At 37.4% G+C, this 24,682-nt stretch overlaps 1 protein-coding gene across 3 annotated transcripts in view; it reads right to left on the reverse strand.

Annotated features, from left to right (window-relative positions):
• Nucleotides 1-24,682, reverse strand: part of ankfn1b (ankyrin repeat and fibronectin type III domain containing 1b) — a 98,052-nt gene that overhangs the window by 66,355 nt on the left and 7,015 nt on the right. For 2 of the 3 annotated variants that reach the window (XM_067435010.1, XM_067435009.1), the window contains exons 3-4: nucleotides 17,229-17,407; nucleotides 14,427-14,650 (exon numbers count right to left, since the gene is read on the reverse strand). In XM_067435010.1, the coding sequence (XP_067291111.1) occupies nucleotides 14,427-14,650; nucleotides 17,229-17,407 (403 nt within the window). Of the gene's footprint in view, nucleotides 1-14,426; nucleotides 14,651-17,228; nucleotides 17,408-20,928; nucleotides 21,381-24,682 lie in introns of those variants that run through there. The other variant, XM_067435008.1, reaches the window with a different exon arrangement.

Below are 24,682 nucleotides of genomic sequence, written 5' to 3' on the forward strand. Positions count from 1 at the left end.
GAAGAATCACTCGAGCATTTTTAGCAAGATTCGTCTTAAAATAGTATTGGAAAAACTTCTGCTTAGTCTAAAAGTTCAGTCGCTATTTTTTTTCTTCTAAAAGTCCTTCAACAATACAAAAATGGTAATTTAGGATATAATATAATGCCAAAATGATTTTATGAAAAGAGTTGCTATGCCTTACAGATAACTGATAACATTACAACCAAGGTTTACGGTTTGATTTAGAAAACAGCCCTGCTGCTATTCCCTGATATTTTCACATCAGTAAAAACAATTGCAATATGAGAATAATTAGAAATCAACATGAAACTAACCAGACATTTGCTAACCAGTAAAGCATGTTTTTCCACGTGACTCAAAACTTTCAGCGCGAGAGCCCAAGAGGGTTTATATGACAACAAATGATTCACAAAATACAAAGATTTAACTCAAGTCAATCGAATGCTATAATTACTCACATCTGCATTATATTTACAAACGCTCAAAGGCAAACAGCTCAACAATTACACGTGTGCGCACATACGCTCTGATGTTTAACATTCCATTTATTGAATAACTGCTGTTGTCATGACAACAGTCCGAAAGACGGAAAACGAAGGGAAGAAGAGAAAAAAACACAAACCCTGAAACGAGATGTAGGTGCGCATGTTAACATCATCTTTAAATAGACTGGGTTGTTTTGGGCTGGGTTTTTTTTAGGCTGGCATTTCTAGTCAGAAATCCATCTTTGTTTAACACACAAATAAAAGATATGAGGGATCACATTACTGTGATTTATCTTTGAAACTGAGCTTGCTTCATGTGCCTATCTAGCTGTGGCTTTCAAACGTCGGATTCCTTCATTAAATCAAATCAGATCAACGCAAACTTGACGTGTGACACCAAAATAAAGTTCCGAATCTTCCTTCAACCTGAAACCTCTGATGAAACACATGAGCACGTCCTTCGAAAGCCATCTGTTTTGCCCAGTTAATGTCCGTCTTTCCGACACAAAAGCTCAGAAAGTCTGTGTTATCTCTTTTCTCTCTGGAAGATCTTTGAAGATCGTCTGCGTCTCTGATGGTGTCAAAGTTCCTTCACACTCGCCTGGGAACGTGACAGGAATGAGAAAGCCCTAAAAAAACATCTTCAGTGATGTTGAACCCATGAAAGCTAAAAGAAGAATAAGACTGACAGACAGAAATAAAAAATGTCTATGATACGCCCCAATTATAACACCACCCTGGAGCTATAAGAGGAAGTAGATTGTTGATATTTAATATGGTAACAAGTAAGACTGAAGGAGAATGTAGCTAAAATATTCATTATATACCAAGATTTGCACTAAAAACTCATCCTTCAGAGCAACCATAATTTCAATAAACCAGATTTAAAACGTTTACATAGTAAAAATAAATAAATAAATGAACCCAAATAGAATGTGAAAAGTACATATTAATATGCATTTTTCATTTTGTATTTATTTTACTAAAATATTTTAACACATTTTTGATATTTAATATTGTGTGATTGAGTGATGTAGAATAATATATTTTTTATCCTCGTTTAGATATTCATTATGTCAAGATTGCTCAATGCAAAGATTTTGAGGTAAAAACAAACAATAAAAGTAATAAATAATAATAAAACACCCTTTTTCAAATGATTTCATGGCAAATCTTCATTTCAACCAACCAGATTTAAAACCAATTTTTAAAAAAAAGTTTACTAAATTAACACAAAAATATACATTATGCAATGATAAAGTAATAAAGGTAAAACTAAAATATTAATTATATATTATACATCTTATATTATTCATAGATTTTATAATTATATATATGTACTAAAATATTTTATTATTAAAAATAATTTTATTCCAACTCTAACACTTTTGCTGCTTAAAAGTTATTAAATCATGTCTGTCTTCAGTTTCAAGACTAAGAGTAATCACAAAGCTAAACTAATGACACAATCTTCTGGAGTTGGATTTTGGGTCGTGTTTATGCTGACTGGCTGCATCAATGCGTTTTATTTCCAGTTTTAACATTCAAAGCTTCAGTCTGCAAATGGAGCTAAAGCCAATCCAAGAGTTCTCATGGTTACAAAACATGCTGGTCTGAAATGTGCATGGCACAGAGTATGTAGTGTGTGTGTATGCGTGATGGAGTAAACAGTTTCAGAGACATAGACACATATTTATAAACACATGCACGCACACACACACACACACACACACACACACACACACACACACACACACACACACACACACACACACACACACACACACACACACACTCCTCTTCTTGTAGTAGCGCTCTGTGTAAGTAGGATTTCCAAGGACTGTTTGTAAGCATATGAAGGGCTGCATTCTCTGGGTGAACTGCTGGGAGACAGCCAGTCCACACACACACATTCACATATATATTTATACACCCTTCACGTTGAACAACCAATAAGTGTCAGTTTATTAAAAACAAAATGGAGTCTCTGACAGAAGGCTGCAGACCATGAAGGCAAAAGCAAAACAACTGTAAACAAGCCGTAATAAATCCACCCACTTCAACCGTGAGGACTCCACTGAATCAGTCCACCTTAAAGGGGCGTTCACACTCAAAGAGATGTGGAGCGATAAAGCATTGAGAAGTCAGATTCAATGATAGCTGGCAATTTACACTGCTGTTATCTGTGCATTTGTCAGTCCACACTGAACACGTGAATGTTGCAGGACTCAAAACAATCAATCACAAAACAGCAACTCAAGAAACAAAAAATGCACTCGTCACGTGATTTTATGAGACCAATGACGTTCATTCTTGTGTTACGCAGCACGTTTGAGCTTCCTCAAGAACCAATGAGGTTCATTCTCATGTTATGCAGCACGTTTGAGCTTCCTCAAGAGCCAATGAGGTTCATTCTCATGTTACGCAGCACGTTTGAGCTTCCTCAAGAACCAATGAGGTTCATTCTCGTGTTACGCAGCACATGTGAGCTTCCTCAAGAACCAATTAGGTTCATTCTCGTGTTACGCAGCACGTTTGAGCTTCCTCAAGAACCAATGAGGTTCATTCTCATGTTACGCAGCACGTTTGAGCTTCCTCAAGAAACAATGAGGTTCATTCTCATGTTACGCAGCACGTTTGAGCTTCCTCAAGAACCAATGAGGTTCATTCTCGTGTTACGCAGCACGTTTGAGCTTCCTCAAGAACCAATGAGGTTTATTCTCGTATTACGCAGCACGTTTGAGCTTCCTCAAGAACCAATGAGGTTCATTCTTGTGTTACGCAGCACGTTTGAGCTTCCTCAAGAACCAATGAGGTTCATTCTCGTGTTACGCAGCACGTTTGAGCTTCCTCAAGAACCAATGAGGTTCATTCTCGTGTTACGCAGCACGTTTGAGCTTCCTCAAGAGCCAATGAGGTTCATTCTCGTATTACGCAGCACGTTTGAGCTTCCTCAAGAACCAATGAGGTTCATTCTCGTGTTACGCAGCACGTTTGAGCTTCCTCAAGAGCCAATGAGGTTCATTCTCGTGTTACGCAGCACGTTTGAGCTTCCTCAAGAACCAATGAGGTTCATTATCGTGTTACGCAGCACGTTTGAGCTTCCTCAAGAACCAATGAGGTTCATTCTCGTATTACGCAGCACGTTTGAGCTTCCTCAAGAACCAATGAGGTTCATTCTCGTGTTACGCAGCACGTTTGAGCTTCCTCAAGAACCAATGAGGTTCATTCTTGTGCTACGCAGCACATGTGAGCTTCCTCAAGAACCAATGAGGTTCATTCTCGTGTTACGCAGCACATGTGAGCTTCCTCAAGAACCAATGAGGTTCATTCTTGTGTTACGCAGCACGTTTGAGCTTCCTCAAGAACCAATGAGGTTCATTCTCGTATTACGCAGCACGTTTGAGCTTCCTCAAGAACCAATGAGGTTCATTCTCGTGTTACGCAGCACGTTTGAGCTTCCTCAAGAACCAATGAGGTTCATTCTCGTATTACGCAGCACGTTTGAGCTTCCTCAAGAACCAATGAGGTTCATTCTCGTGTTACGCAGCACGTTTGAGCTTCCTCAAGAACCAATGAGGTTCATTCTCGTGTTACGCAGCACGTTTGAGCTTCCTCAAGAACCAATGAGGTTCATTCTTGTGCTACGCAGCACGTTTGAGCTTCCTCAAGAACCAATGAGGTTCATTCTTGTACTACGCAACACGTTTGAGCTTCCTCAAGAACCAATGAGGTTCATTCTCGTGTTACGCAGCACGTTTGAGCTTCCTCAAGAACCAATGAGGTTCATTCTCGTGCTACGCAGCACGTTTGAGCTTCCTCAAGAACCAATGAGGTTCATTCTCGTGTTACGCAGCACGTTTGAGCTTCCTCAAGAACCAATGAGGTTCATTCTCGTGCTACGCAGCACGTTTGAGCTTCCTCAAGAACCAATGAGGTTCATTCTTGTGCTACGCAGCACGTTTGAGCTTCCTCAAGAACCAATGAGGTTCATTCTCGTGTTACGCAACACGTTTGAGCTTCCTTAAGAACCAATGAGGTTCATTCTCGTGTTACGTAACACGTTTGAGCTTCCTCAAGAGCAAATGAGGTTCATTCTCGTATTACGCAGCACGTTTGAGCTTCCTCAAGAACCAATGAGGTTCATTCTTGTGTTACGCAGCACGTTTGAGCTTCCTCAAGAACCAATGAGGTTCGTTCTTGTGTTACGCAGCACGTTTGAGCTTCCTCAAGAGCCAATGAGGTTCATTCTTGTGTTACGCAGCACGTTTGAGCTTCCTCAAGAACCAATGAGGTTCGTTCTTGTGTTACGCAGCACGTTTGAGCTTCCTCAAGAACCAATGAGGTTTGTTCTTGTGTTACGCAGCACGTTTGAGCTTCCTCAAGAACCAATGAGGTTCATTCTCGTGTTACGCAGCACGTTCGAGCTTCCTCAAGAACCAATGAGGTTTGTTCTCACGCTTTAAGCAGGTTTGGTTGAGCTTCTGTTTGTTTTCTGATCAATGTTTATATGTGAAGAATAAAACACATTTGAAGTGTCAAAGTGGTAGTTACGTAGCTGTCAAAGGAGGAACGGAAATCGCTCAGATTTCATTAAAAATATTTTAATTTGTGTTTCGAAGCTGAACGAAAGTCTAACGGGTTTGGAACGGCATGAGGATGAGTAAATGATGATTGAATTGAGTGATTTACCCCTTTAATTATAGTGGAAATACATCATTACAGTGTGTGTCCATTAATAACAACGCAAGTATGCACTGCATTCTCAATGTTGCCACAAGGGGTGCTATAGCATGCATTATCTTTAAAATACTTCCTTCTATGGTAAGTTTTCACTTTAAGGTCTACTACTTTGGATGGAATCTGGCTATAAAGTTAGTTCAAGTCAACATGTTTATACCTAGCTTTCTGAATAATAACAAAATCTGGTTTAATGACGCAGACATTTGAAAAAAAGAGTAATGAGGCACGCTTTCAAAGCTAAACTTAACCTGGAATCATTTTTTTGACAGCAGAAATACAGCAGCCGATTCTGTCCATCTTAACACCCGTCCACCTGCGCATAACAAACCCCAAACACTCTACTGCAAATAAACCAGCTCAGCCTAAGAGCAATAAAATCAATCAGTGTGGGTCAGTAAGTGCAGCAGTATTATTTAACACTGATGAATAGAGCAGCTCACTGTGACCGCAGTAAATGTATACAGCCATACGTCAACACACCGCTACAAGAGCAGGTTACCAAGACACCATTTCGCTGCCTCACAACTCAAATAAAACGCCACACTCTAGAAAACTGCAGGATTTAATAAAATGACAACCCAGGATTAAAGGAACAGTTCTCTAAATTAAAATTCATGTCTTCATGTCATTCCAAAGCCGTTCCAAACACAAATGGAGGAATTCTATAGGCTGCGCTGGTTTCTGTTTTCCATGCAATCACACTGAATGGAGACTGAAGCTTTCAAGCTTCAAAAAAAGGGCACTTTGCATGAAGCACAAACCATCATTTAAGTCACTATTCACTGATAATAACTGCTGTGACTAAATCGGGATCAGTCAGATCAGCTCTGTGATAAACTGATTCATTAAAAAAAGAAACTGACTCTAAAAGAATGATTCACTGCTCATTGCTGCTTCTCCAATGAACTCATGATTGTGCCTAAATATCAGATTATCAGTAAATAACAACTTGCATTTCCTTCTGACTTCAGAAGAATTGAAATATAGTTCATGACTTTTACAAGGGTTTTCTTTTTGAAGCTTTCAACTTCATGCAGAAGAGCGACCAGCACAAATCTCTGTGTTTTAAAGCAGAAATAAAATCAAACAGGTTTGGAACCACATGAGGGTGAGTAAATAATCTGTGGGTGAATTAAATCCTTAAAGTGAAATTAGTTAAGCCTTTATTAGTGTGCATACAGAAACAAGACATGATTTAATGTGCGTAATTAACAATCATGCATCTCTAATTGATTAATACGCAATCAGAACAGAGATGAATGGAATATAATTCATAAATAATTCAGTTGTCAACACTGTAAAACATTGTGCCAAAATTCCAGTAGTCGCTACCAATACCATAAATATTTTACAGATCTCCGTACCAATTTTAGTTTTTTAATTTGTTTAATTATTCAAAAATATATATATATATTAAATTCAATGAGTTTATTATTTGATGATGATAATCATAAGTTAATAGTACATATAAACATTTAAAGGCTACATGCCGTTTAAAAGTAAACAATGTTTATTAAAAAAAGATCAAGTGAAAAATAAGCAACCTTCTAGGCCAGTCATTCCCAAACTAGTAGTCCATGAGGGTACAGCAAGTGGTCCGTGGATTTTTTTTACCTTCATTTTACCAGGAAATTCCCATAAAAAATAAAAAGTAAAAAGAATATGTAGGCCTAGATTGATATAACATTTGTATTAAATTGTCAAGTTATTGTGCGAATACTAAAATAGCCTAGTGGTGCTCGGCCGTGACTTTCAAATTCAGTGCCGTTATGGATCGGTGGATAGCAACGGGTTCTCTGAAGAGAAGAGACACAGAGGCATGAGTTACAAAAAAATGAAGAGATTGACAGTGAGTCGGATGCATCTATGAGCCAGATTCATCATAAAAAAACAAAGAAAAGGAGGGTGAAGAGAAAATACTGCGAGAGCTATTTAGCATTAGAGCGCTTGAGTAAATAAATAAATTAAATATGTGGCAGCCGTTGTGTGCAGTAAACTTTCCTTTAACAAGCCTGTTGTAGGCTACTGATGTGATGACTAGTTATAGTTTTAGTGCTATTAAGCCTATTTAGAGGTGCGGATTAATTCAGGCAGGACTGTGTGTAGACATATTTTATTATGTGTATGAGTGGTCCACACACACAAAAGGTTTGAAAAACCCTGTTCTAGGCACACCTAATAATAATAATTATTAGTAGTAGCCTTTTATTGTTACACTGAGACATAGCTAAAGCTACTGTACAACAGTAGCCTAATACATTTCTGTGAATTTCTTCAAGTTAAACTGAACTTTTATTTTGACGGGTTGCCGTAAAGACCTATGAGTATCTGTGTTGTGTTCATGATTTGACTGTTTTTCTAATCAGTTTTTCAGATTAAGACTAGGCGGTTTCCTAGGCAGATATAGACTTTGGACTATATTATGGGGAAGCACAGGCGAAGCAGAGATATCACGGCTCTCATCCTCACGTCCTCCGGCTGTAGAGCGATCGCAATGTGTTGCGTGATATCTCGGCGCCCAAGTAGCAGTGCTTCGCCTGTGCTTCCCCATAATATAGTCCCAAGTCAATATTTGCCTAGGAAATCGCCTAGTCTTAATCTGCATCGCTATTTGTACTCGTGAATACACAGGCCCGAAGAAGTAATTAGGTGGGTGTTTTTGGGGGGGGGTCACGTTTACTCTGGACATGCTAGCTGGCAACATAGGATTCTATTCATTATGCTAAGCTAAGCTAGCTAAAACAATACACGCACTGAGATAAAAATGCATTTGCCCACATATCTGAATATAGTAAAGAAGTTGAATAAGCCCTGTTTCTAAACACGGTGGAGTTTCTTTAACAATTTCACGCTTAATTCAATGAGTTGTATATTCTATGTAATTATTTGTGAAATTTACTATCAATTTCTGAGTGAAAATTGTTAAATCCTACAGCATTTAGTTTTGTGTAGGATACAAATGCATGTACAAATAGAAAAACATCTTTTATTCTCCATAATTTTTACATTTTCTGAATAAAATGTAAGTGTTGCTTGCCAGAAATGTTGCTAAGTTGTTGTTCGAGCGTTGCTAAATGGTTGCTTGTTTGGTTGTTTTCAATCTCTTGTGGGAATACTGCAGGAATTCACAAACAGTGAACTACAATTGAATTTAATCAATATCCAAAAGAGTTGACATTTGGATTTCTCTTCTTTTTTTTACTTGATCCTTGAGAGCATCTCTCTCTTTCTTTGTGTTTGCAATGTCAATCCCATCCCCCTCTCAAAACCATCACAAATACTCTTCAAATACAAATACAAGTTCTCATGAGACTGAATGGATTGGGTAAAGACTGAGGGATGGCTCCATTTATCCAATTCAAATAATGTATTCACATTCACACATGCATAATCGTTCAGCCTACCATGTGTCAGGATGCATTTCATTCATCTTTTGACTAATGCAAACATATTTTCAATGAGTTTACAACACTCCACCAGAGCTTCACCGCTGGTTTGAGTTAACTAAGTGCATTAGCTAAACTGTGATATTAGGTAACAAGCTTTGTGTTAGGAAGACACGTTGGATAAAACGCAGAGAGAACAAAAAAGAAAAGAAAGGAAGGACAAACTTCAGAGGGAAGAGTGTGAGGATGAGTTTGGGAGCGACGCCCCACAACTAAATACATAATGACCCTTAATGGCCGCCGTTTCACCGCGTAACCAACAGCAACCACTGCTGCGAGGGAAAAATGTCCAGCCTTTCGCCTCACAAGTGTGTATGTGTGTGTGCGTACGCGCTTTTCACCAAAACAACACGTATAAAAAGAGATGACACACTTTAAACGTTGCCATTTCTTCTCGATTTTTCTTGCCTCTCCTATTAGTGATGCTCGTTTTCTGTACATTTGTAATTTCTGTAAACATTAAAGCGTTCATGCTCTTAATGAAGGGCTCTGATGATCTTGAGCTGGTTTCAGCATGAAGAGACAGACTGACAGAGAGTTTGTGCCTATTCAGCACTGCCATCTAGAGCTCGCTTACAGAAACACACAGCCGGCGGGTCTCTGACCTCTGGAAGTCGACAATTCAGGGCTAAAATCATGCACAAAGTTACATATCATAAAGCTGATTATACAAACATTACTCTGGAATGAATTATTCCAGTGGTATTATTACAAAATCATTAGGATTCATTGCTTATTTTAGGATTTTTTGTTGGTTGCATTAAAACTATGATAAACCCTTTCATAGACAATCTCAAAAAACCTGAAAAATATGTCCAGGTCACATTTCAACATTTCAAATTACATTTTGCACATGTTATCCAAAGATTGTCATTACAATTTAAATATAAAAAATATCATTATTTTGTTAAAGTATTAATGCATCATTCATGTTAGTATTTGTTGCAATGTTGCATCTTAATGGGAATTTCAAAAAAAGTCTAATCTTAATCCAAAAATACCCATATATTATAGTAATGAGAATGTGAACTATAATGGAAATAATGAAAAACAAAACTTAAATATAAAGTTTATTTTCCTTGATGCAGTGTTGTTTTTGTTAACAAATATAAACTAATAAAAATTGTTTCTGATACTTGAAAAAAGGTTAAATTATGAAGTAAAATATAAACATTAGATGAAATACTTAAACTTAAAGTAAAATAGTTGTAGGTTGAAGTACTACTAAAACTAAAACCAAACTAAATATAAACTGATGCTGAAATATTTACTAATATAATGACAAAAAGCACATACCAAAATGACTAAAAAATAAAATAAAATGGAAAATATAAAAATAAAAGGTAATATAAAATGACTAATAAATACTATAACAGTATATAAATTTAACTAAAACCACATTATCTTGATGCTAAACATATTTGCCGTTTTTTCCCCCAATGTTTTGTATTTTATTTTTCTTGCAATCTTTTGGGTGAAACGTGACCTGTACATGATTTGTGAGATTCACACAAATAGTTTCTTTAGTCTTCAGGCCCGTTGACACCAATGATAATAATGAGAAAGATATAGTTACCTAATATAGAGATATAGAGTTCACAGGACAACAATAACGATAACAGAAAGAGAATTTTAACACACCTTTTGATAGCCAGACTTTAAATACTTTAAAGAGCTTTAAAAGAGCTCTAACATGTTAAAGCGGCAGATGACAAAACTGCAGCTCGCTTCCATAAACAGAACCATATTGTTCTTGGTGTGAACGGGCTTTAGCCTTAGTGCTACCTGAATGCATGAGAACTGTAAAGTATCATTGTATTTTATATGAGTCATGCAGGACTATTAAGCATAATTATTGTGATTTTCTAGTCTACTCTATATGCATGTGCTCTAGAATGTATAATACAGAAAGCCATCCTGCCTTACTGCATCATCATGCATTAAATAAAACATTTGATTAATATATGACAAATACTTGCCATGAATATCCATAATGAATTATGCAAACATCCTCGTGATGGAGCTGCTGCTGTCATTTCTCTCCACACAGATCTAATAGGTCGAGCACAAGAAGTTCACTAGAAGTCCACAGACTCTCTGTAACCAGCAGGCCATTCAAACAGCCAGCTAATGCACAGCAAAAAGCTTTTTCCAGCCATTTTCTCCATCAAACCTCTGACTTTAAGCTGCCAGTTGTCGGCAGACTGCCAAAGCACTGTTTATTTGTACAAATACTGTAACAACTAAGCTCTCTGAAAATAAAGCGTTCTGCAACCCTGGAACGGTTTCTGAATGTGTCAGCGTACTGAGAATTATTCAACCGTACAGTATACTTGCTTCTTTAGAAAAAAATCCATGTTACAAAAACAAAATAATCTGCTTACTGTACCTCACTCCTACACTGAAATATGAAAGATTGAGGAGGAAAAAAGCTTATAGAATTCACTTATAAATTGGGATTAGATGATAGACAATTTGACAACTGACTTAATCTAGATTTATTCTTAGTGTTTTAATTCTATTTTTTTTTTCAGCGGTCGGATAATTCAATCAAATTCAAAATGAAATCATATATACTCACTCTGGTGTTGTTCGAATGCATTTTTTGGAAGGAAAGTCCCTGTCGCACTCGTCCATATAATGGTAATTAATCGTGAGCATTATCAAGCTTTTAAAAAAAGATGCGAAATATCACAGAATAATCCCATGAGACACGTGCTGTATATTCCAAGTGTTCTGGAGCTTTACAATAGGACTTAGTTTTAAAAAGATGCATCGCGATTCTCTCTCCAATGATTCAGAATCGATTCTGAGCTTAGTTTTCAACCAAAGTGTGTGTACTTTAGAAACACCCGTTTTCTGCTTGCTTCCAGTTCCTCTGACACACACACATACACAATTCAAACCTTCCATAAAATAATCTTTCATAAAGTTCAGAAAGGTCGAAGCGGATTACATTCGCAGGCTTCATTGCACAGGATGCTTTGATTGATGTTAAAGGCACAATATGTACAATTTTTGGACTATAATATATTCTGTTGACTTGTGTACTTACATTATCCCAAATGTCCCAAAAATAAGCAATTTTTCAATGCCTATCAATGACATCATACCTGCATTACCCCCGATTTTATTTTGTAATTTTGTTTTATTAGACATGTGAGCGACTGTTTGGATCATTCATCGACAGAAAACTGATCATTGTTCTCCAGCTCAACACAGTTAGTCTTATTGTTTAAATCTGGTGTTCTTGATTTACCGCACAGGGTACCATGTTTTACCATGCCTAATATCCATCTCTCACTGCAGTGAGAACAAGTGTCTCATAGTAGCCTCTAATAGCATTATAACATCACTTTCAAGACACTCAGATGTGTGTAATATGATAACCAGCGTTGTGTTCGTTACCCCACACACACACGAGCAGAAGAAGCAGCAAAATGAAAAGAAAAGAAGCGCGAAATCAAGCCGTCATCAAGCTACGCCTGTGTTTTGAATAAACGACATCTAGCCGTGAAAAACTTCATATTGTGGCTTTAAGCTTGCAGTGCGGTCTCGCCCGCCGCCATTTTCCTTATAAAGGCTCTACAAAGGCATCATTTATGTCGTTTGTCATAAATTAGGACTTAATTTCCATTTTAAGGTGAACTAACTCTCTAAAAATGGGCTACATTTAGATACACAGCTTCGACACTCACCATCTCAGAGAAGCTGCATCTCGAAATTCATCCCATTTAAAGCCCCGCCGCTACAACCATTAAAGTGCTCTTCTAACAATTTCACTGTTGCAACAATACATTTCAATGCAATTACTGCCTGACTTTATATTGCCTGCATTCCTGTTATTATACAAAGCCTGTTAGCCACCATTTTTGTAAGGATTAAGATGGTCTTGTGCAATATAGCTTACAGTTAGCCTATTTATTTATATATTAAATATCTATAATTTGCCCTATTGAGGGGCTACGCTCAATATAATCACTAAGAAACATTTCTAATTCCTAAAACTGCCTAGTTATACAGTTCTAGTCGTTCAGACAACAACTTAAAAGAAGTTAAGACAATCAATAATGCACATAGATGTCTTACCCCTAAACAGAGACGACCCATTAGGTCCAAAGAAGAGCCCATCCTGTGAAATAGTGAAACTCATACAGCTTTCTGAAGCCTCTCCATATGTCAGGTTGCATTCGAACACCTGAGCCTCTATTACACGGCGCAGGCAGGTAATGAGGGCTCGACTTTCATGCTATTATACACACCACATTAAATATTGATACAAAACCTTCTGTGTGCATGACTTCAATTACTTAAACTACCTCAAAATGAAAATTCTGTCCTTATTTACTTTACATGCACTACAGTAAAAAATGTGGAATAATTACGAAAGTCACTTCTGCCTACCACGGCTGCATTTATTTGCTACAGTAATGTAACAGAAATATCATTATAACTTAAAATAAATGTGAATATATTGTAAAATGTAATGTATTCCTGTGATCAACGCTGAATTTTACTTCAGTGTCTTCAGTGTCACATGATATTTCAGAAATCATTCTAATATGCTGATTTGCTGCTCAATTATTATTAGTGCTCAATTATTAATAATGGTCCTTATTATTATAAATGGCTTTTTTGTGAAAACTGCACATTTTTTAGGATTATTAGCTGAATAAAAAGTTCAAAAGAACAGCATTTATTTTAAAATATAATTCTTTTGTAACATTATAAATGCATTTAATGTCACTTTTGATCAATTTAATGTATCCTCGCTGAAGAAAAGCATTATATATGTATTATAAATCATCATATTAGAACGATTTCTGAAGGATCATGTGACACTGAAGACTGGAGTGCATTCACAATAATTTTAAATTACAATTTAAAATCTACTCAAATAGAAAACAGTAATAATACTTCGCAATATTTCTTTTTGTATGGCATTTTTACTAAATAAATGCAGCCTTGGTGAGCAGAAGACACTTTTTCCAAGAGCATCTTAAAGTTTTGACCAGTAGTGTAGGTTTTTGTCAGACCTAAAATAAGTTGTTAAAGGGGTGGTTCCGTGTATTTTTCTAGGCTTGGTTGTGTTTATGGGGCGCAGTATAACACGTCTTAATGCTTCTTCTTTTTTTTACGCCGTATTTTTCTTCTATTCTCCCTTTATTCCACACCGCTGTCTCCACTGTCCTTTGAACGGCTCGTCTGCTTCCTGCTTCTATGAAGCCCATCCCTCTGAAAAACGCAATGGTCTTAGATTGGTTAGATGGCCAAATGTAGTTTCCTGTATTTTTATTGGCTGAAGTGCCAAGCACAGGTTGTCCGGTAGCCACGCCCCTTCCCATTACGGGCAGAAGTCACATCTGCGGAGACTAGCGAGGGTTTATGATGTCACCAACCCAGGAAGAAGCTCGTTGTAGTCCAAACTGGCCGTTTTTGGAGGCAATAAACTGCTGTAACTTTAAAAGACAATATCTCCGTTTGCATTGAACTTTCAGCGCTGTAACTTTGCAGATACTTTTTATGCTCAAGCAGCGACATTACACACTAACTAAAGTTACAAAAGTCAAATCACACGCAACCACCCCTTTAAACTTTAGCATCTTAATGTACGCACTGCACCAGTTTGAATAAAAATCCAAGAAAAAATGTCCACATAGGACCACAGGTCCAGAGTTAATAACGACAGAAAGCATTTATGGGTGAACTCAGTTAAGAATAAAGCAAGTGTAGGCACAGAAGTACTTACAAACTTCCTCTTCAGTTTAACTTTGGGATCGGCGAAGGTCCTCCCATCGGGCTGGGCGGACTCAAACTCTGAATCTCCCAGGTGATCATCCGCCGAGATGCTTTTCCTCAGATACGCCGCCCGACGCCGGAAACGTGAGAAGGGCGACTGAGAGCGCGGACGCAGGTCAACGGCCCCCGGAGCGACGTCCCCCTCGTTCTCATCTTCGAGCCGCCACATCTCGCCTGAGGACGGACAGACGGGTACGATTCTGATCACACATCAGTGAAATATCACACACGCCATATTTAACCTTATTTGGCTGGTGGTTATTCCCAGGCAGCTCCTGCCTCACGGCTAGATCTGTAGACTTTCTGATGAGGACATGAGGGAGCTGTCAGAGCGCTGGAACAGAGTTATTCATGTTTATTACAGTTGAGTAAGTCAAATCTGGGTCAGAGTTTCTATGAGACATTACGGCCCTCATTTGGCATGATCCCAGCATAATGAGCACGTCAAACACACCGAGGGAGACGGCTGGGATTCGGAGAGTATGTGTGTGTTGAAACAGCCACGACGCTCCGCTGTTGGCAATGACTGTTGCTAAGCAACTAGAATGGGGAGGAAGCCAAAGACTTTAGGTTTAACATTTGAGAGACAGTGAAAAAATCCTTCACAGAAGCTTAACACAAGAGTAGCGCAGCTGTGAGAATCGAGGAGAAAAGCGTGAGAAAGAGGAGGGGTGGGGGGGGGTTTGGCTGAGCAGTGCAGGCAGAAGTAAATATCGAGAGCGCGCAGACGGCTGGGCTGAATGCGCTAAACAATCGCACATGGCGCAAAGCTCACACATGTTGTGAATGGAATGTGCCGCGTGGAAGCTTCTCGTTCCAGCCGTCGTCCATTCACATCTACACTGCCAAATCTACCAATTCTCTCCCACCGAGGTATTCAATCACATTTATTATTTTTGCTCAACAGATCAACTGAAGGATGTCTTGCTCATGCAAACATCTGAAAAATATCCAGAATCAGAGAATGTGAGGGTGAATATCACAACACGTCATCCTAAAAATAAAAAATAAATTGTCTATTTTTATTACCAATAAGCGTTTCTGCACTGCAACATTTTCAGGATGTTTTTAGCTCATTTAATTTCATTACTGTAATGCAAATATAACACAAAAAATTCTATATTATTTAAAAGATACTATATAAATGTACACAGGTACACTATGTAACTTTCTTTGGTCATGATTAACAACATTTAAATAATGAGTTAATACATCATCAACCCTTCTTCCAAAACATGTTTTTGTCTAACCCTTATTCACTATGGTAAGCCTATTATAAGTGTCAATATTTTAGACATGTGGATGGTGTTAGTACATGTGCGTGTCTCGTCATATCCTTAAATAGAGAAAAGTCGGTGAGATGGAGAACTGATTGGCTGTTCAGTTTAGTGAAATAACAGCAAAACAGGGAGTAAAGAATAGAAGATACAGAAGGCTGTTGTTATGTCACATCATCTTACCGGAGTGTTCCTGGGAGAATATTTGAATATTAGCATGAGCGGAGTGGAATAAAGAAAGTGACCGGTAAGCACTTGCTGCTTTGTGTGTGGTTTGTGTATCTACAGCCTGCAGCATTGGTTTCTCTTCTTGAATGATGAATATAGACAGTTGTCTCATTTACACGCAGGTGCAGAATGTGCATGCTAGCTGACAGTCGGCTGTAGTGCTCTCGGTGTGTGTTCAAGTGCAGCTTTTTTGCTCCGATGCAGGCGACATGAGGCGACAACACAGTCAGCTTCCATCAGCGCTAGTTCTTTGGCAGCGGTGTGGTGTGTCCCTACCCTTATGGTTAGGGTTTGGTTTAGGGTTATTTATTATAACTGGTATTAAGTATGTGTCGTAATGTGTAACTATGTCACCTTAAAATAAAGCATTACCAAATATTCTTCTTTATTTTCTTTATGCAATATATGCATGCTGTCAATTGATTCAAATTTTTATTAAAATCACACATTTTTTCTGTAATTAATCGGATTATAACATCTGAGTTTATAATATTTTTTTAGTGTAATAATTTCACAGTTGCTCTCCAAATTAATGAAGATACGACTTAAAGGCAGTAATTTAAAATATTTGTTGTAATGCATCTTTTTATGAATGAAGGCCAGTATGCCAGATACTAATACTGGTACTGATGTCTTCATGAAATTGATTTTTTAAAACATTAATGATAGACATTTAACATTACAGTATAATTGAAAGTTATTGATTTCAACATGTATTAGCCTTTAAACAAATAACAACTTTTAATTTAAGTGAACCTAAAACAATCTTCACATAAACCCATTATAATAAATGTTACCTGTGCCCTTCCTCTCTAACAGGTAGGAAATATAGAGAAATGGGGAAAACAAGTTTATCAAACAGTCTGCACAGCTTAAATAATAAATTGAATATAGAATAATCTTTCCTTATTAATGCTTACATTTTCTGTGTTACCTTTGTTCTTTGATTAACATTAATGACAGACATCACGGCAACTGCTTTATTAGGCTGCTGTCACTTTAAGATCTGCCGATATAATTATATATCATTTCTTATTTCTCCTTTTGATTTCGAGATGATTTCAATGTGAGCTGTTTTCATAAGATTCATCCACTAATGGGAGGTTTTTTTTTGGGTTGCCTCCCAACAGAACTGCTTTATATCTAGTTCACAGCAGAATCATCAAAACCGAGAGTTCAATGAAATATGTTTTGATAATATGAGTGTGCAGTTGAAATAAACATAAACACAAGCACACATGCAATACCTGCAGGGGGCAGCGTACATGCTTCAAGACCACCAGGGCTGGAAGGAACACGTGGGCGATGTTGTCGTTCACAAGCGTTCTCCGTCTGCTGCACACGGACGGCAGCAGGGGACTGGGGGATGCTGGGTAATGTTCGGGATTTGGCCAACACAGGCCTTTGCAGCCTTCGCTCCAACGACCTGAAACACACGCAAACAATCATAAGCAACAGATCAATAATCAATCATAGCCCTTTCTTTAAAATATAAGATGAACAATCAATAGTGTATAATGTTTAACACTGTGCGTGTGAGAGGTTGTGTATTTGAGGTATATGTGCTTTTCTCCTGAGGGTTGAAAGAAGTGTTTATTTATGTTATTTATCAATTCAATTATTGATACACTTTAAAAAATAAAAACGGAAAATGTACTGGTAATTTTCTGCCAGTACATTATCCAGTAATTTTATGAAATTTTTTGTTAACCCTTAAACTAATGCAATGTGTAATTCAAAATAACAGGTAAAACACCTGTAAAAAATGTACATTTATTTAAACTCCTTCACATTGTGTCCTATTTTTACTGACTTGCATTTACAGTGTATGGTTTAATAATTAGTACATAGCAAATGGAATAAAATGTATTCAAATTATCTCAAAACAGCTGAAACATGTTGTCTTAATTAGCACGTGCAGTTTGCATTCATTACATGAACTAGTTTGTATCAGTCTATCTGAAAGGTTATTGTAATGCTGAAAACATTATTCTTCAAGCGTGCAGGATGGAGTGTAACAGCGTGTGGAGATTTGGCCGCATTCATGTGTGAATGTCTGGCAACGACGGACCAGTGAATTCCAAGCGGCTTCAGGAAATTCTACAGCAGAATGTGACGGCGTCTGTCTGTGATCTGAACAGGCGCTGGGTTATGCAACGCGATTACGATCCAAAACACTGAAGTAAATCAAAGCAACAGCGCAAAAAGATGTTCTGGATTTAAATAAGTCAACATCCCAAAAACTACAGAAACGATGGAGAGCTAAAGCGCACATGTGAAGAGCAGCTGCGGAGCATTTGATTGAGGTCTATGCCAATAAATATACTATTGATCAAATATTAAAGGCTTCACATGGTTTTCCCATTATTAGTCTTTCTCAGTCAAACTATTTTTTTTGTAAAGCAATGGCAAAGCTAAAAATAACTATAAAACCCCTATAATTATGACCAATGTGGCATAAATTATTACATTAAATAAAGATAATATTGTGGAAATGTTTAATTTAGGGTAATAAAGAGAATTTGGTTTATTAATATTTACTAATATTCAACTAATTTAAAAACTAGACCAGAACAATGTGAACTCAAAAGTGACTATTTACTTTTTTAATACGTGCTCCTGGTCTTGCTGTGATTCATCAGTGCTATTGCAAATATAAAAATAATTGTTTTCGTAATCTTTTATCATAACGTAATAACTTGCTCTGCCTCTGCCATCAACCGCAGCAACACCTGTTCATTCTGGAATATAACACTGAGTTTTCATGATTCAGTTCAGTGGAGAAGAAAACCAAGCCCTGACCTACAATTTAATACCATGTTTTACTCAGAATATGTTATTATAGAAGTAGAGACTTTAAAATAATAGAGCTGTTTCCATCCAACTATTTTTATGCACATTGTTAATACTTTAATTATCATTTATTAAAAGAAGTTAATATTAACTAACATTTATATTGTATTTAGCTAACAATAAGCAATTTATTACAGAATTTATTCATCTGTGTCAATCCTAGATAATACAAATATATTTTTATTCATTATTTCTTCATGTTAGTTCACTGTGCATTAGCAAAAGTTACACTTTGGTGCACTTTTTTCTTTATTTATTATACATTTTAAATTCTTTTGTGCACTTTTATTGTTTTTAATAATGTATTAGTAAATGTTGAAATTAGCATTAACTAAGATTAATAAATGCTGTAGAAGTATTGTTTAGTATTGTCTTAGTTCATGTTGACTAAAGTAGTAATGAAACCTTGTTATCTGCAAAAAACACTGGATGGAAACGGCACGATAAACAACTTGCTGTCAATTGAGGCGGATACATTTTTTTCTTTATCCGATAAGCCATGCACATAAACTAGGATGAAAACACATTTAGCGAATAAATCCCTTGAACAAAAAAAAAACTCACGTGACTTTGCCTCAACAGAGGATGTGACTGGTCAGCTGATTAGTCCAGTTATGTTATCCAATCACATCACAGCATCTCAAAGGTTGGTTTGGTCTTTCTGAAACGCCTGAGCCAAAGTCTGTCATTAGAATGATTTGGTTTAATTCCCTCTCAGAAGTATCTTCCCAAACACCAGACATATAAACGCAAGAGAGCGTTTATTGCGTTTCGATTGCACAATCTGAGATGCAAGACTTTTTTTTTGCCTGATTGCAGCAACTTAAATTTTTTTAACTGATATTTTGTGTCAGTTTCTCAGGAAGTGACCATTTTGTTCTCTTAAACACATGGGATTGAAACACTGCTTTATTCACAATTTTTTAAGCAATGTTCAAATTTTGCGCATAAGTTAAATGTGCAACTTTGAATGGAAAAATAGCTACTTTTTTATTGAAAACTAAAACTATTAAAAATTGTAAAAATGTTAATTGACATAAAGCTGAAATAAAATACAAATATTAGATAAAAACTTAATAATGTAATAAAAAGGTTGAAGAACTAAAATTACTAGAACCTAAATAAAAATAAAGCTAAAACTGAAATATAAGAAAACGAATTACAAATACAAAGGCATATAAGAAAAATGCCAACTGATAATATATAAATTAAAGTAAACAGTATAAATTAAACTGACTGAGTCTTCCCAGCCCCATATATGCTTTCAATATAGAAGAACAGATTAGTACATCCAAAATGTCTCCTTTTGTGTTTAAAAATAGAACGAAAATCATTATATATAATGACCAAATGTCCATCCCTCTACGGCTCCTGCTTCTCACATGTTTCTCCAGAGAAAAAGACCCTGGCAATCTCACAAGCGTCTCTTCTAGAGATTCAGAAGAGATCAACAATGTCTCAAACTGTGCTCAGATTTGGCAAGACACAGAAATGATCTGAGCTGCTGCACATTCATACTTTTACTTGAATCGTTTTTATTTCCCCAAGGGAATATTAGAATAAAATCAGATGCAACTCAAATGCAACATAACCCGAGCTACGATACGACAAACACCTAAGCAATAAAATCTAAGACAAAGACACTGGACTGCATTCAGAAATTTGATGTATGAGCATTTACACCTTTCCAAAGCTTCATGACTAAAGCATCCTGATGATTCAGTTCGATCCCTGCCAATCACAGTCCCCCGTCTGTTCTAAATTCTCTTATTTCATTGGCTACTCATTTCTCTCAACCCGCCTCGTTCTGTCCACCCACAGACCAGACGTCCAGGTGAACTGACCGCACTCGAACCCAATAGGAACCACTACAAGTACTGTTAACCAAAATATACAAAACCGTCCAAAAATGTATCCACTACATTTACAGGTGATTTATCAATTTGCTCATGTCATTTTGAGGTAATGCCACATGAAATTCACATGTCAGCATTATTATAATGTTAAAAGTCTGTAAATCTCATGCAGGACACACACACACACACACACAATTCCTAGAATGCACACTCTGAAATCCTGCCGTTTCTGGAGTACCTGGCCTCGGCTACCGTGCAACAGTAACTGCCGCTGCGACGGGCATCCCTCCGAGCCATGAGCTCATCTCTGGAACGCCGACGATTAAAGTAATCCGTAAGTTTCCCGAAACTTGCCATTCTGTCCATTGCATGCGCGTGCGTCCGCGAGCTGATGTTCTTCCACGAGCTGTTGTTTACTTGAGCATCATATTCATTCACTCATTCTCCTCTCCTCTCACATCCCCCTACAAACATCGCCGAACGCGGAGCAGAAGCAGTTGCGTGCCCGCCTGAGCTTTGCTCGCTTGCTCTCACACTGAAAATAGCAACTTCCTTTAAAAGCAGCGCAGCGACTCGGGGTCTCTCCCAGGAGGAGACAGCCGCGTGTGAGTTTAGTGTGTCTTTCAGCATTCTCCCCGGAGTATCATCAGTGCTGCGGCAACATCAGCATCCTGCATCTCTCCCTCTCTCCCTCTCAGCCTCCCTCCTTCTCTCTCTCTCTCTCTCTCTCTCTCTCTCTCTCTCTCTCTCCCCACCTCTCTCTCTCTCAAATGTGTGCCGAACGCTGTGAAAGAGCAAATATGATCTAGAGCAGAGGATGGGGAAAAAATGAATGACTAAAAATGAAAACGGAATCAAAGAAGGCAACACTGGCTAGACTTTGATTTTGCCAACTGTTCTGCATTCAGAACGATGCATAACCATTTCGGTGTGTGTGTGTGTGTGTGTGTGTGTGTGTGTGTGTGTGTGTGTGTGTGTGTGTGTGTGTGTGTGTGTGTGTGTGTGTGTGTGTGTGTGTGTGTGTGTGTGTGTGTGTGTGTGTGTGTGAATCATTCTTTGATAAAGACAGCAGCTTGTGCTGCACTTCAGAGAGTGGAGTTCACTAAATCAATACCGGCAGAGAATGGGAGAGCAATGCTTGTCTTTTGTTTGCTCCACTACATCCACTGTTTTCCTTTCTTTTTTATATGCTGGCCAGATGTTGAAAATGAATTGATCAAGTAAATACAAAATAGGAAATGCCATCAGGCTGGCACATTTTTGCCTGCTGCAAGCAGAACTGAGCACAGCTCTCTGCATATATATTGCACATTCATGGCAGATTTACAGGACTGTGTCCGCTGCTCTCGGTAAGAATAAATTGTGTCCTAGCATGTAACTTCGTCCAAGCATATTGCAGCATCCTGCTTCTGCTGCCGTCTGCGGTTTTTCTCTCCTGTTGGAAGCTGAACATGGTGGAGATGAATGTAACAGAATGCACAGGTCAAGTTAATCAAGGGAGCGAAATCAACCATCAACTACCAAAGCAAACGCAATCAAACACACCCACGTCTCTCGTTTCTTAAAGCTAAGCATTTTGGACTTAAAGGGCCTTACTTAAACGATCGAAGCGCAGGTGCACTTAGGGCGTGTCCGAATCCACTTTTGCTAGTTTAAAGACAGAAAAAAAACAGTCTAAAAGGATTGTCCCTATTCTCTTAATGAGTCATTTGTGTGTTCTGGGCATAATGTGCAATAAACCAATCAGAGTCTCCTCTCCCATTCCCTTTAAAAGCCAGTTGCGTTCGTAGTATGGCGGATTTATATTTACACTTGATCATGAGATAATGCTACTTCACATCGCTGATCTAGTGAGAATTCAGTGCAGAATTCTCCGTTAGAAATATCAGACCAAACAGCGCTGACCAGGAAACCAGGAGAAACACTGTGCCATTAATAATAATAATAATAATAATAATAATAATAAACTTTATTTTATATAGCGCCTTTAAAAGTTACATCTCAAAGCACTTTACATAAAAATATTAACAAACAAGTTAATATTTTAAAAAGATTAATATTCTAATATACATTTTTAATTTAATAATATTTTTAAATGTAAAAATTAACAAACAAGTTATAGAAGTCTTTCTTAGTCCACACATTTACCCTGGATTTAATGTAGCAATGCTAACTGTAATCATGGTATTGTGGCAGAAAGAGACAAATAATTTTACATCAATCATTTCAGGGTTGGTACAACCTTTTGAAATTAATATTCAAGCACTTTTCATGGACTTTCAAGTTCTTCATGTTTTTTCCAGCACTTCAAAGCTCTACATATTATTCAACTGACATGTTATTTTTAATGTGATAACCAAAAATAAGATACAAATTATGTCATTTACTCATCCTCATTTCACTTCCAACATATGACTTGGAAAAAAAAATCTGTCCTCTTTTTTTTAAACTGCATAAAAATGGTTGATGACAGAAAATATTTTAGTAAAAATACTTCACAATATTGTGAACATTGGGTGGGCTTGGTGAAGATTTGTATTAATGCTTTCCGGTGTGCATTAGTGCAACAAAATAGTGATGCGTGAAGATCACGGACAAGGGCTCTTAGTATATCATACACCTAGGGTTGACAAAAACCCATGCTGGTAACAACAATGGAGATGATGATCGTGATATCTGCTGCCTTTGGGAAAAACAGCACTTGTGTGCCCTAACCTGACTTCTCAATCAATACAGCTTCAGGTCACAGCTGTGAAAAGTCCTATTTTGTACATTACTCAGTTCCCTGACTCTATTACATCAAACATTTAACCCTGCGCATAATGAAAATGATATTTCATTTGACACTCATGCTTGTTTGAGCATCACGACCAGGGGTGCATTTCCCGAAAGCATCGTTAGACAACTATGGTTCAATCAGTGGGTGCGTTTACATGCACACCAGTAAACTGATAACTCGAAAAAATCTGCTTATTGAAATAATCAGTTTTCCCCGTTTACATGCAAACCAGTAAACTGACAATGCAAGTAAACGCGTTTACATGACTTTAAATAAATAAATAAACCGGGTTATTTCCTATAGTGACGTCAAAAATAATAATGTCTGTATCAAATGTCAGTTGTGATGTTAAGTAAAGCTTGTCAGCGGAAGATTTACAGCTCATATTATCCCTCATGAAGTTAGAGATGCAGTGTTTTGACTGAACCTCTTCTACTTCTGCATGAGATGATAACACATCTTTACAATTTTCTGGGTCTTAAAAGAGTTTGCGTTTGTTCTTATTTCATACAAAACGCTAACTCACTCTGTCTGGATGCATTTAAATCTGCTCTAAGTTTGCGTTTTTGTCACCGATCACACATGCGCACTTCAATAAGCCGACAGAGAGCAGGTTAATGCGTTTACATGCAGTGCGAAATCGAGGTAAGAGGTAAAAAACTACCTGTGTCGACCGGTTTATGCTTGCGCCGTTTCTGACCTTACACCGATAAAAGAAAACGGGTTACCACGTTTACATGACCATTTTCATTGTCGGCTTAGTAGGCATAATCGCCTTAAGAACGTGCATGTAAACGCACCCATTGTTTCCTGAAACCATATTCCAACGAACATTTGCAAACAGCATCAAAAAGTTGCGAGGATAGAGCGACAGCTCTCGACCTGTAGTCAGAAGCAGAGTTTCTTGTTTGAATGACGTGGACCTAATAAATCCTTAATTTCAGCAAAATAAGCATGCAAGCTGACATTCAGTACAATCTATATCTTTTATTTCTAATATATACAAATGTCATTAACATAGTTTAGTTTGTCGAGGTTTTAAGTGCAGATTTTGAAGAAGCTGTTACCCTTTTAAAAGAAATGTAGAAATGTAGTGTTCAACGCAGTTCTCCAAGACCCAATGACTTTTGTAGCACTTGAACCATAAACACACAAAAAATAATTGACTGGATTCGAGGAGTTTTGTGGATCCTTCCCAAGCAGGTCAATTTGA

Source organism: Pseudorasbora parva, chromosome 24, assembly GCF_024679245.1.
Source record: "Pseudorasbora parva isolate DD20220531a chromosome 24, ASM2467924v1, whole genome shotgun sequence".
Lineage (NCBI taxonomy): Eukaryota > Metazoa > Chordata > Actinopteri > Cypriniformes > Gobionidae > Pseudorasbora > Pseudorasbora parva.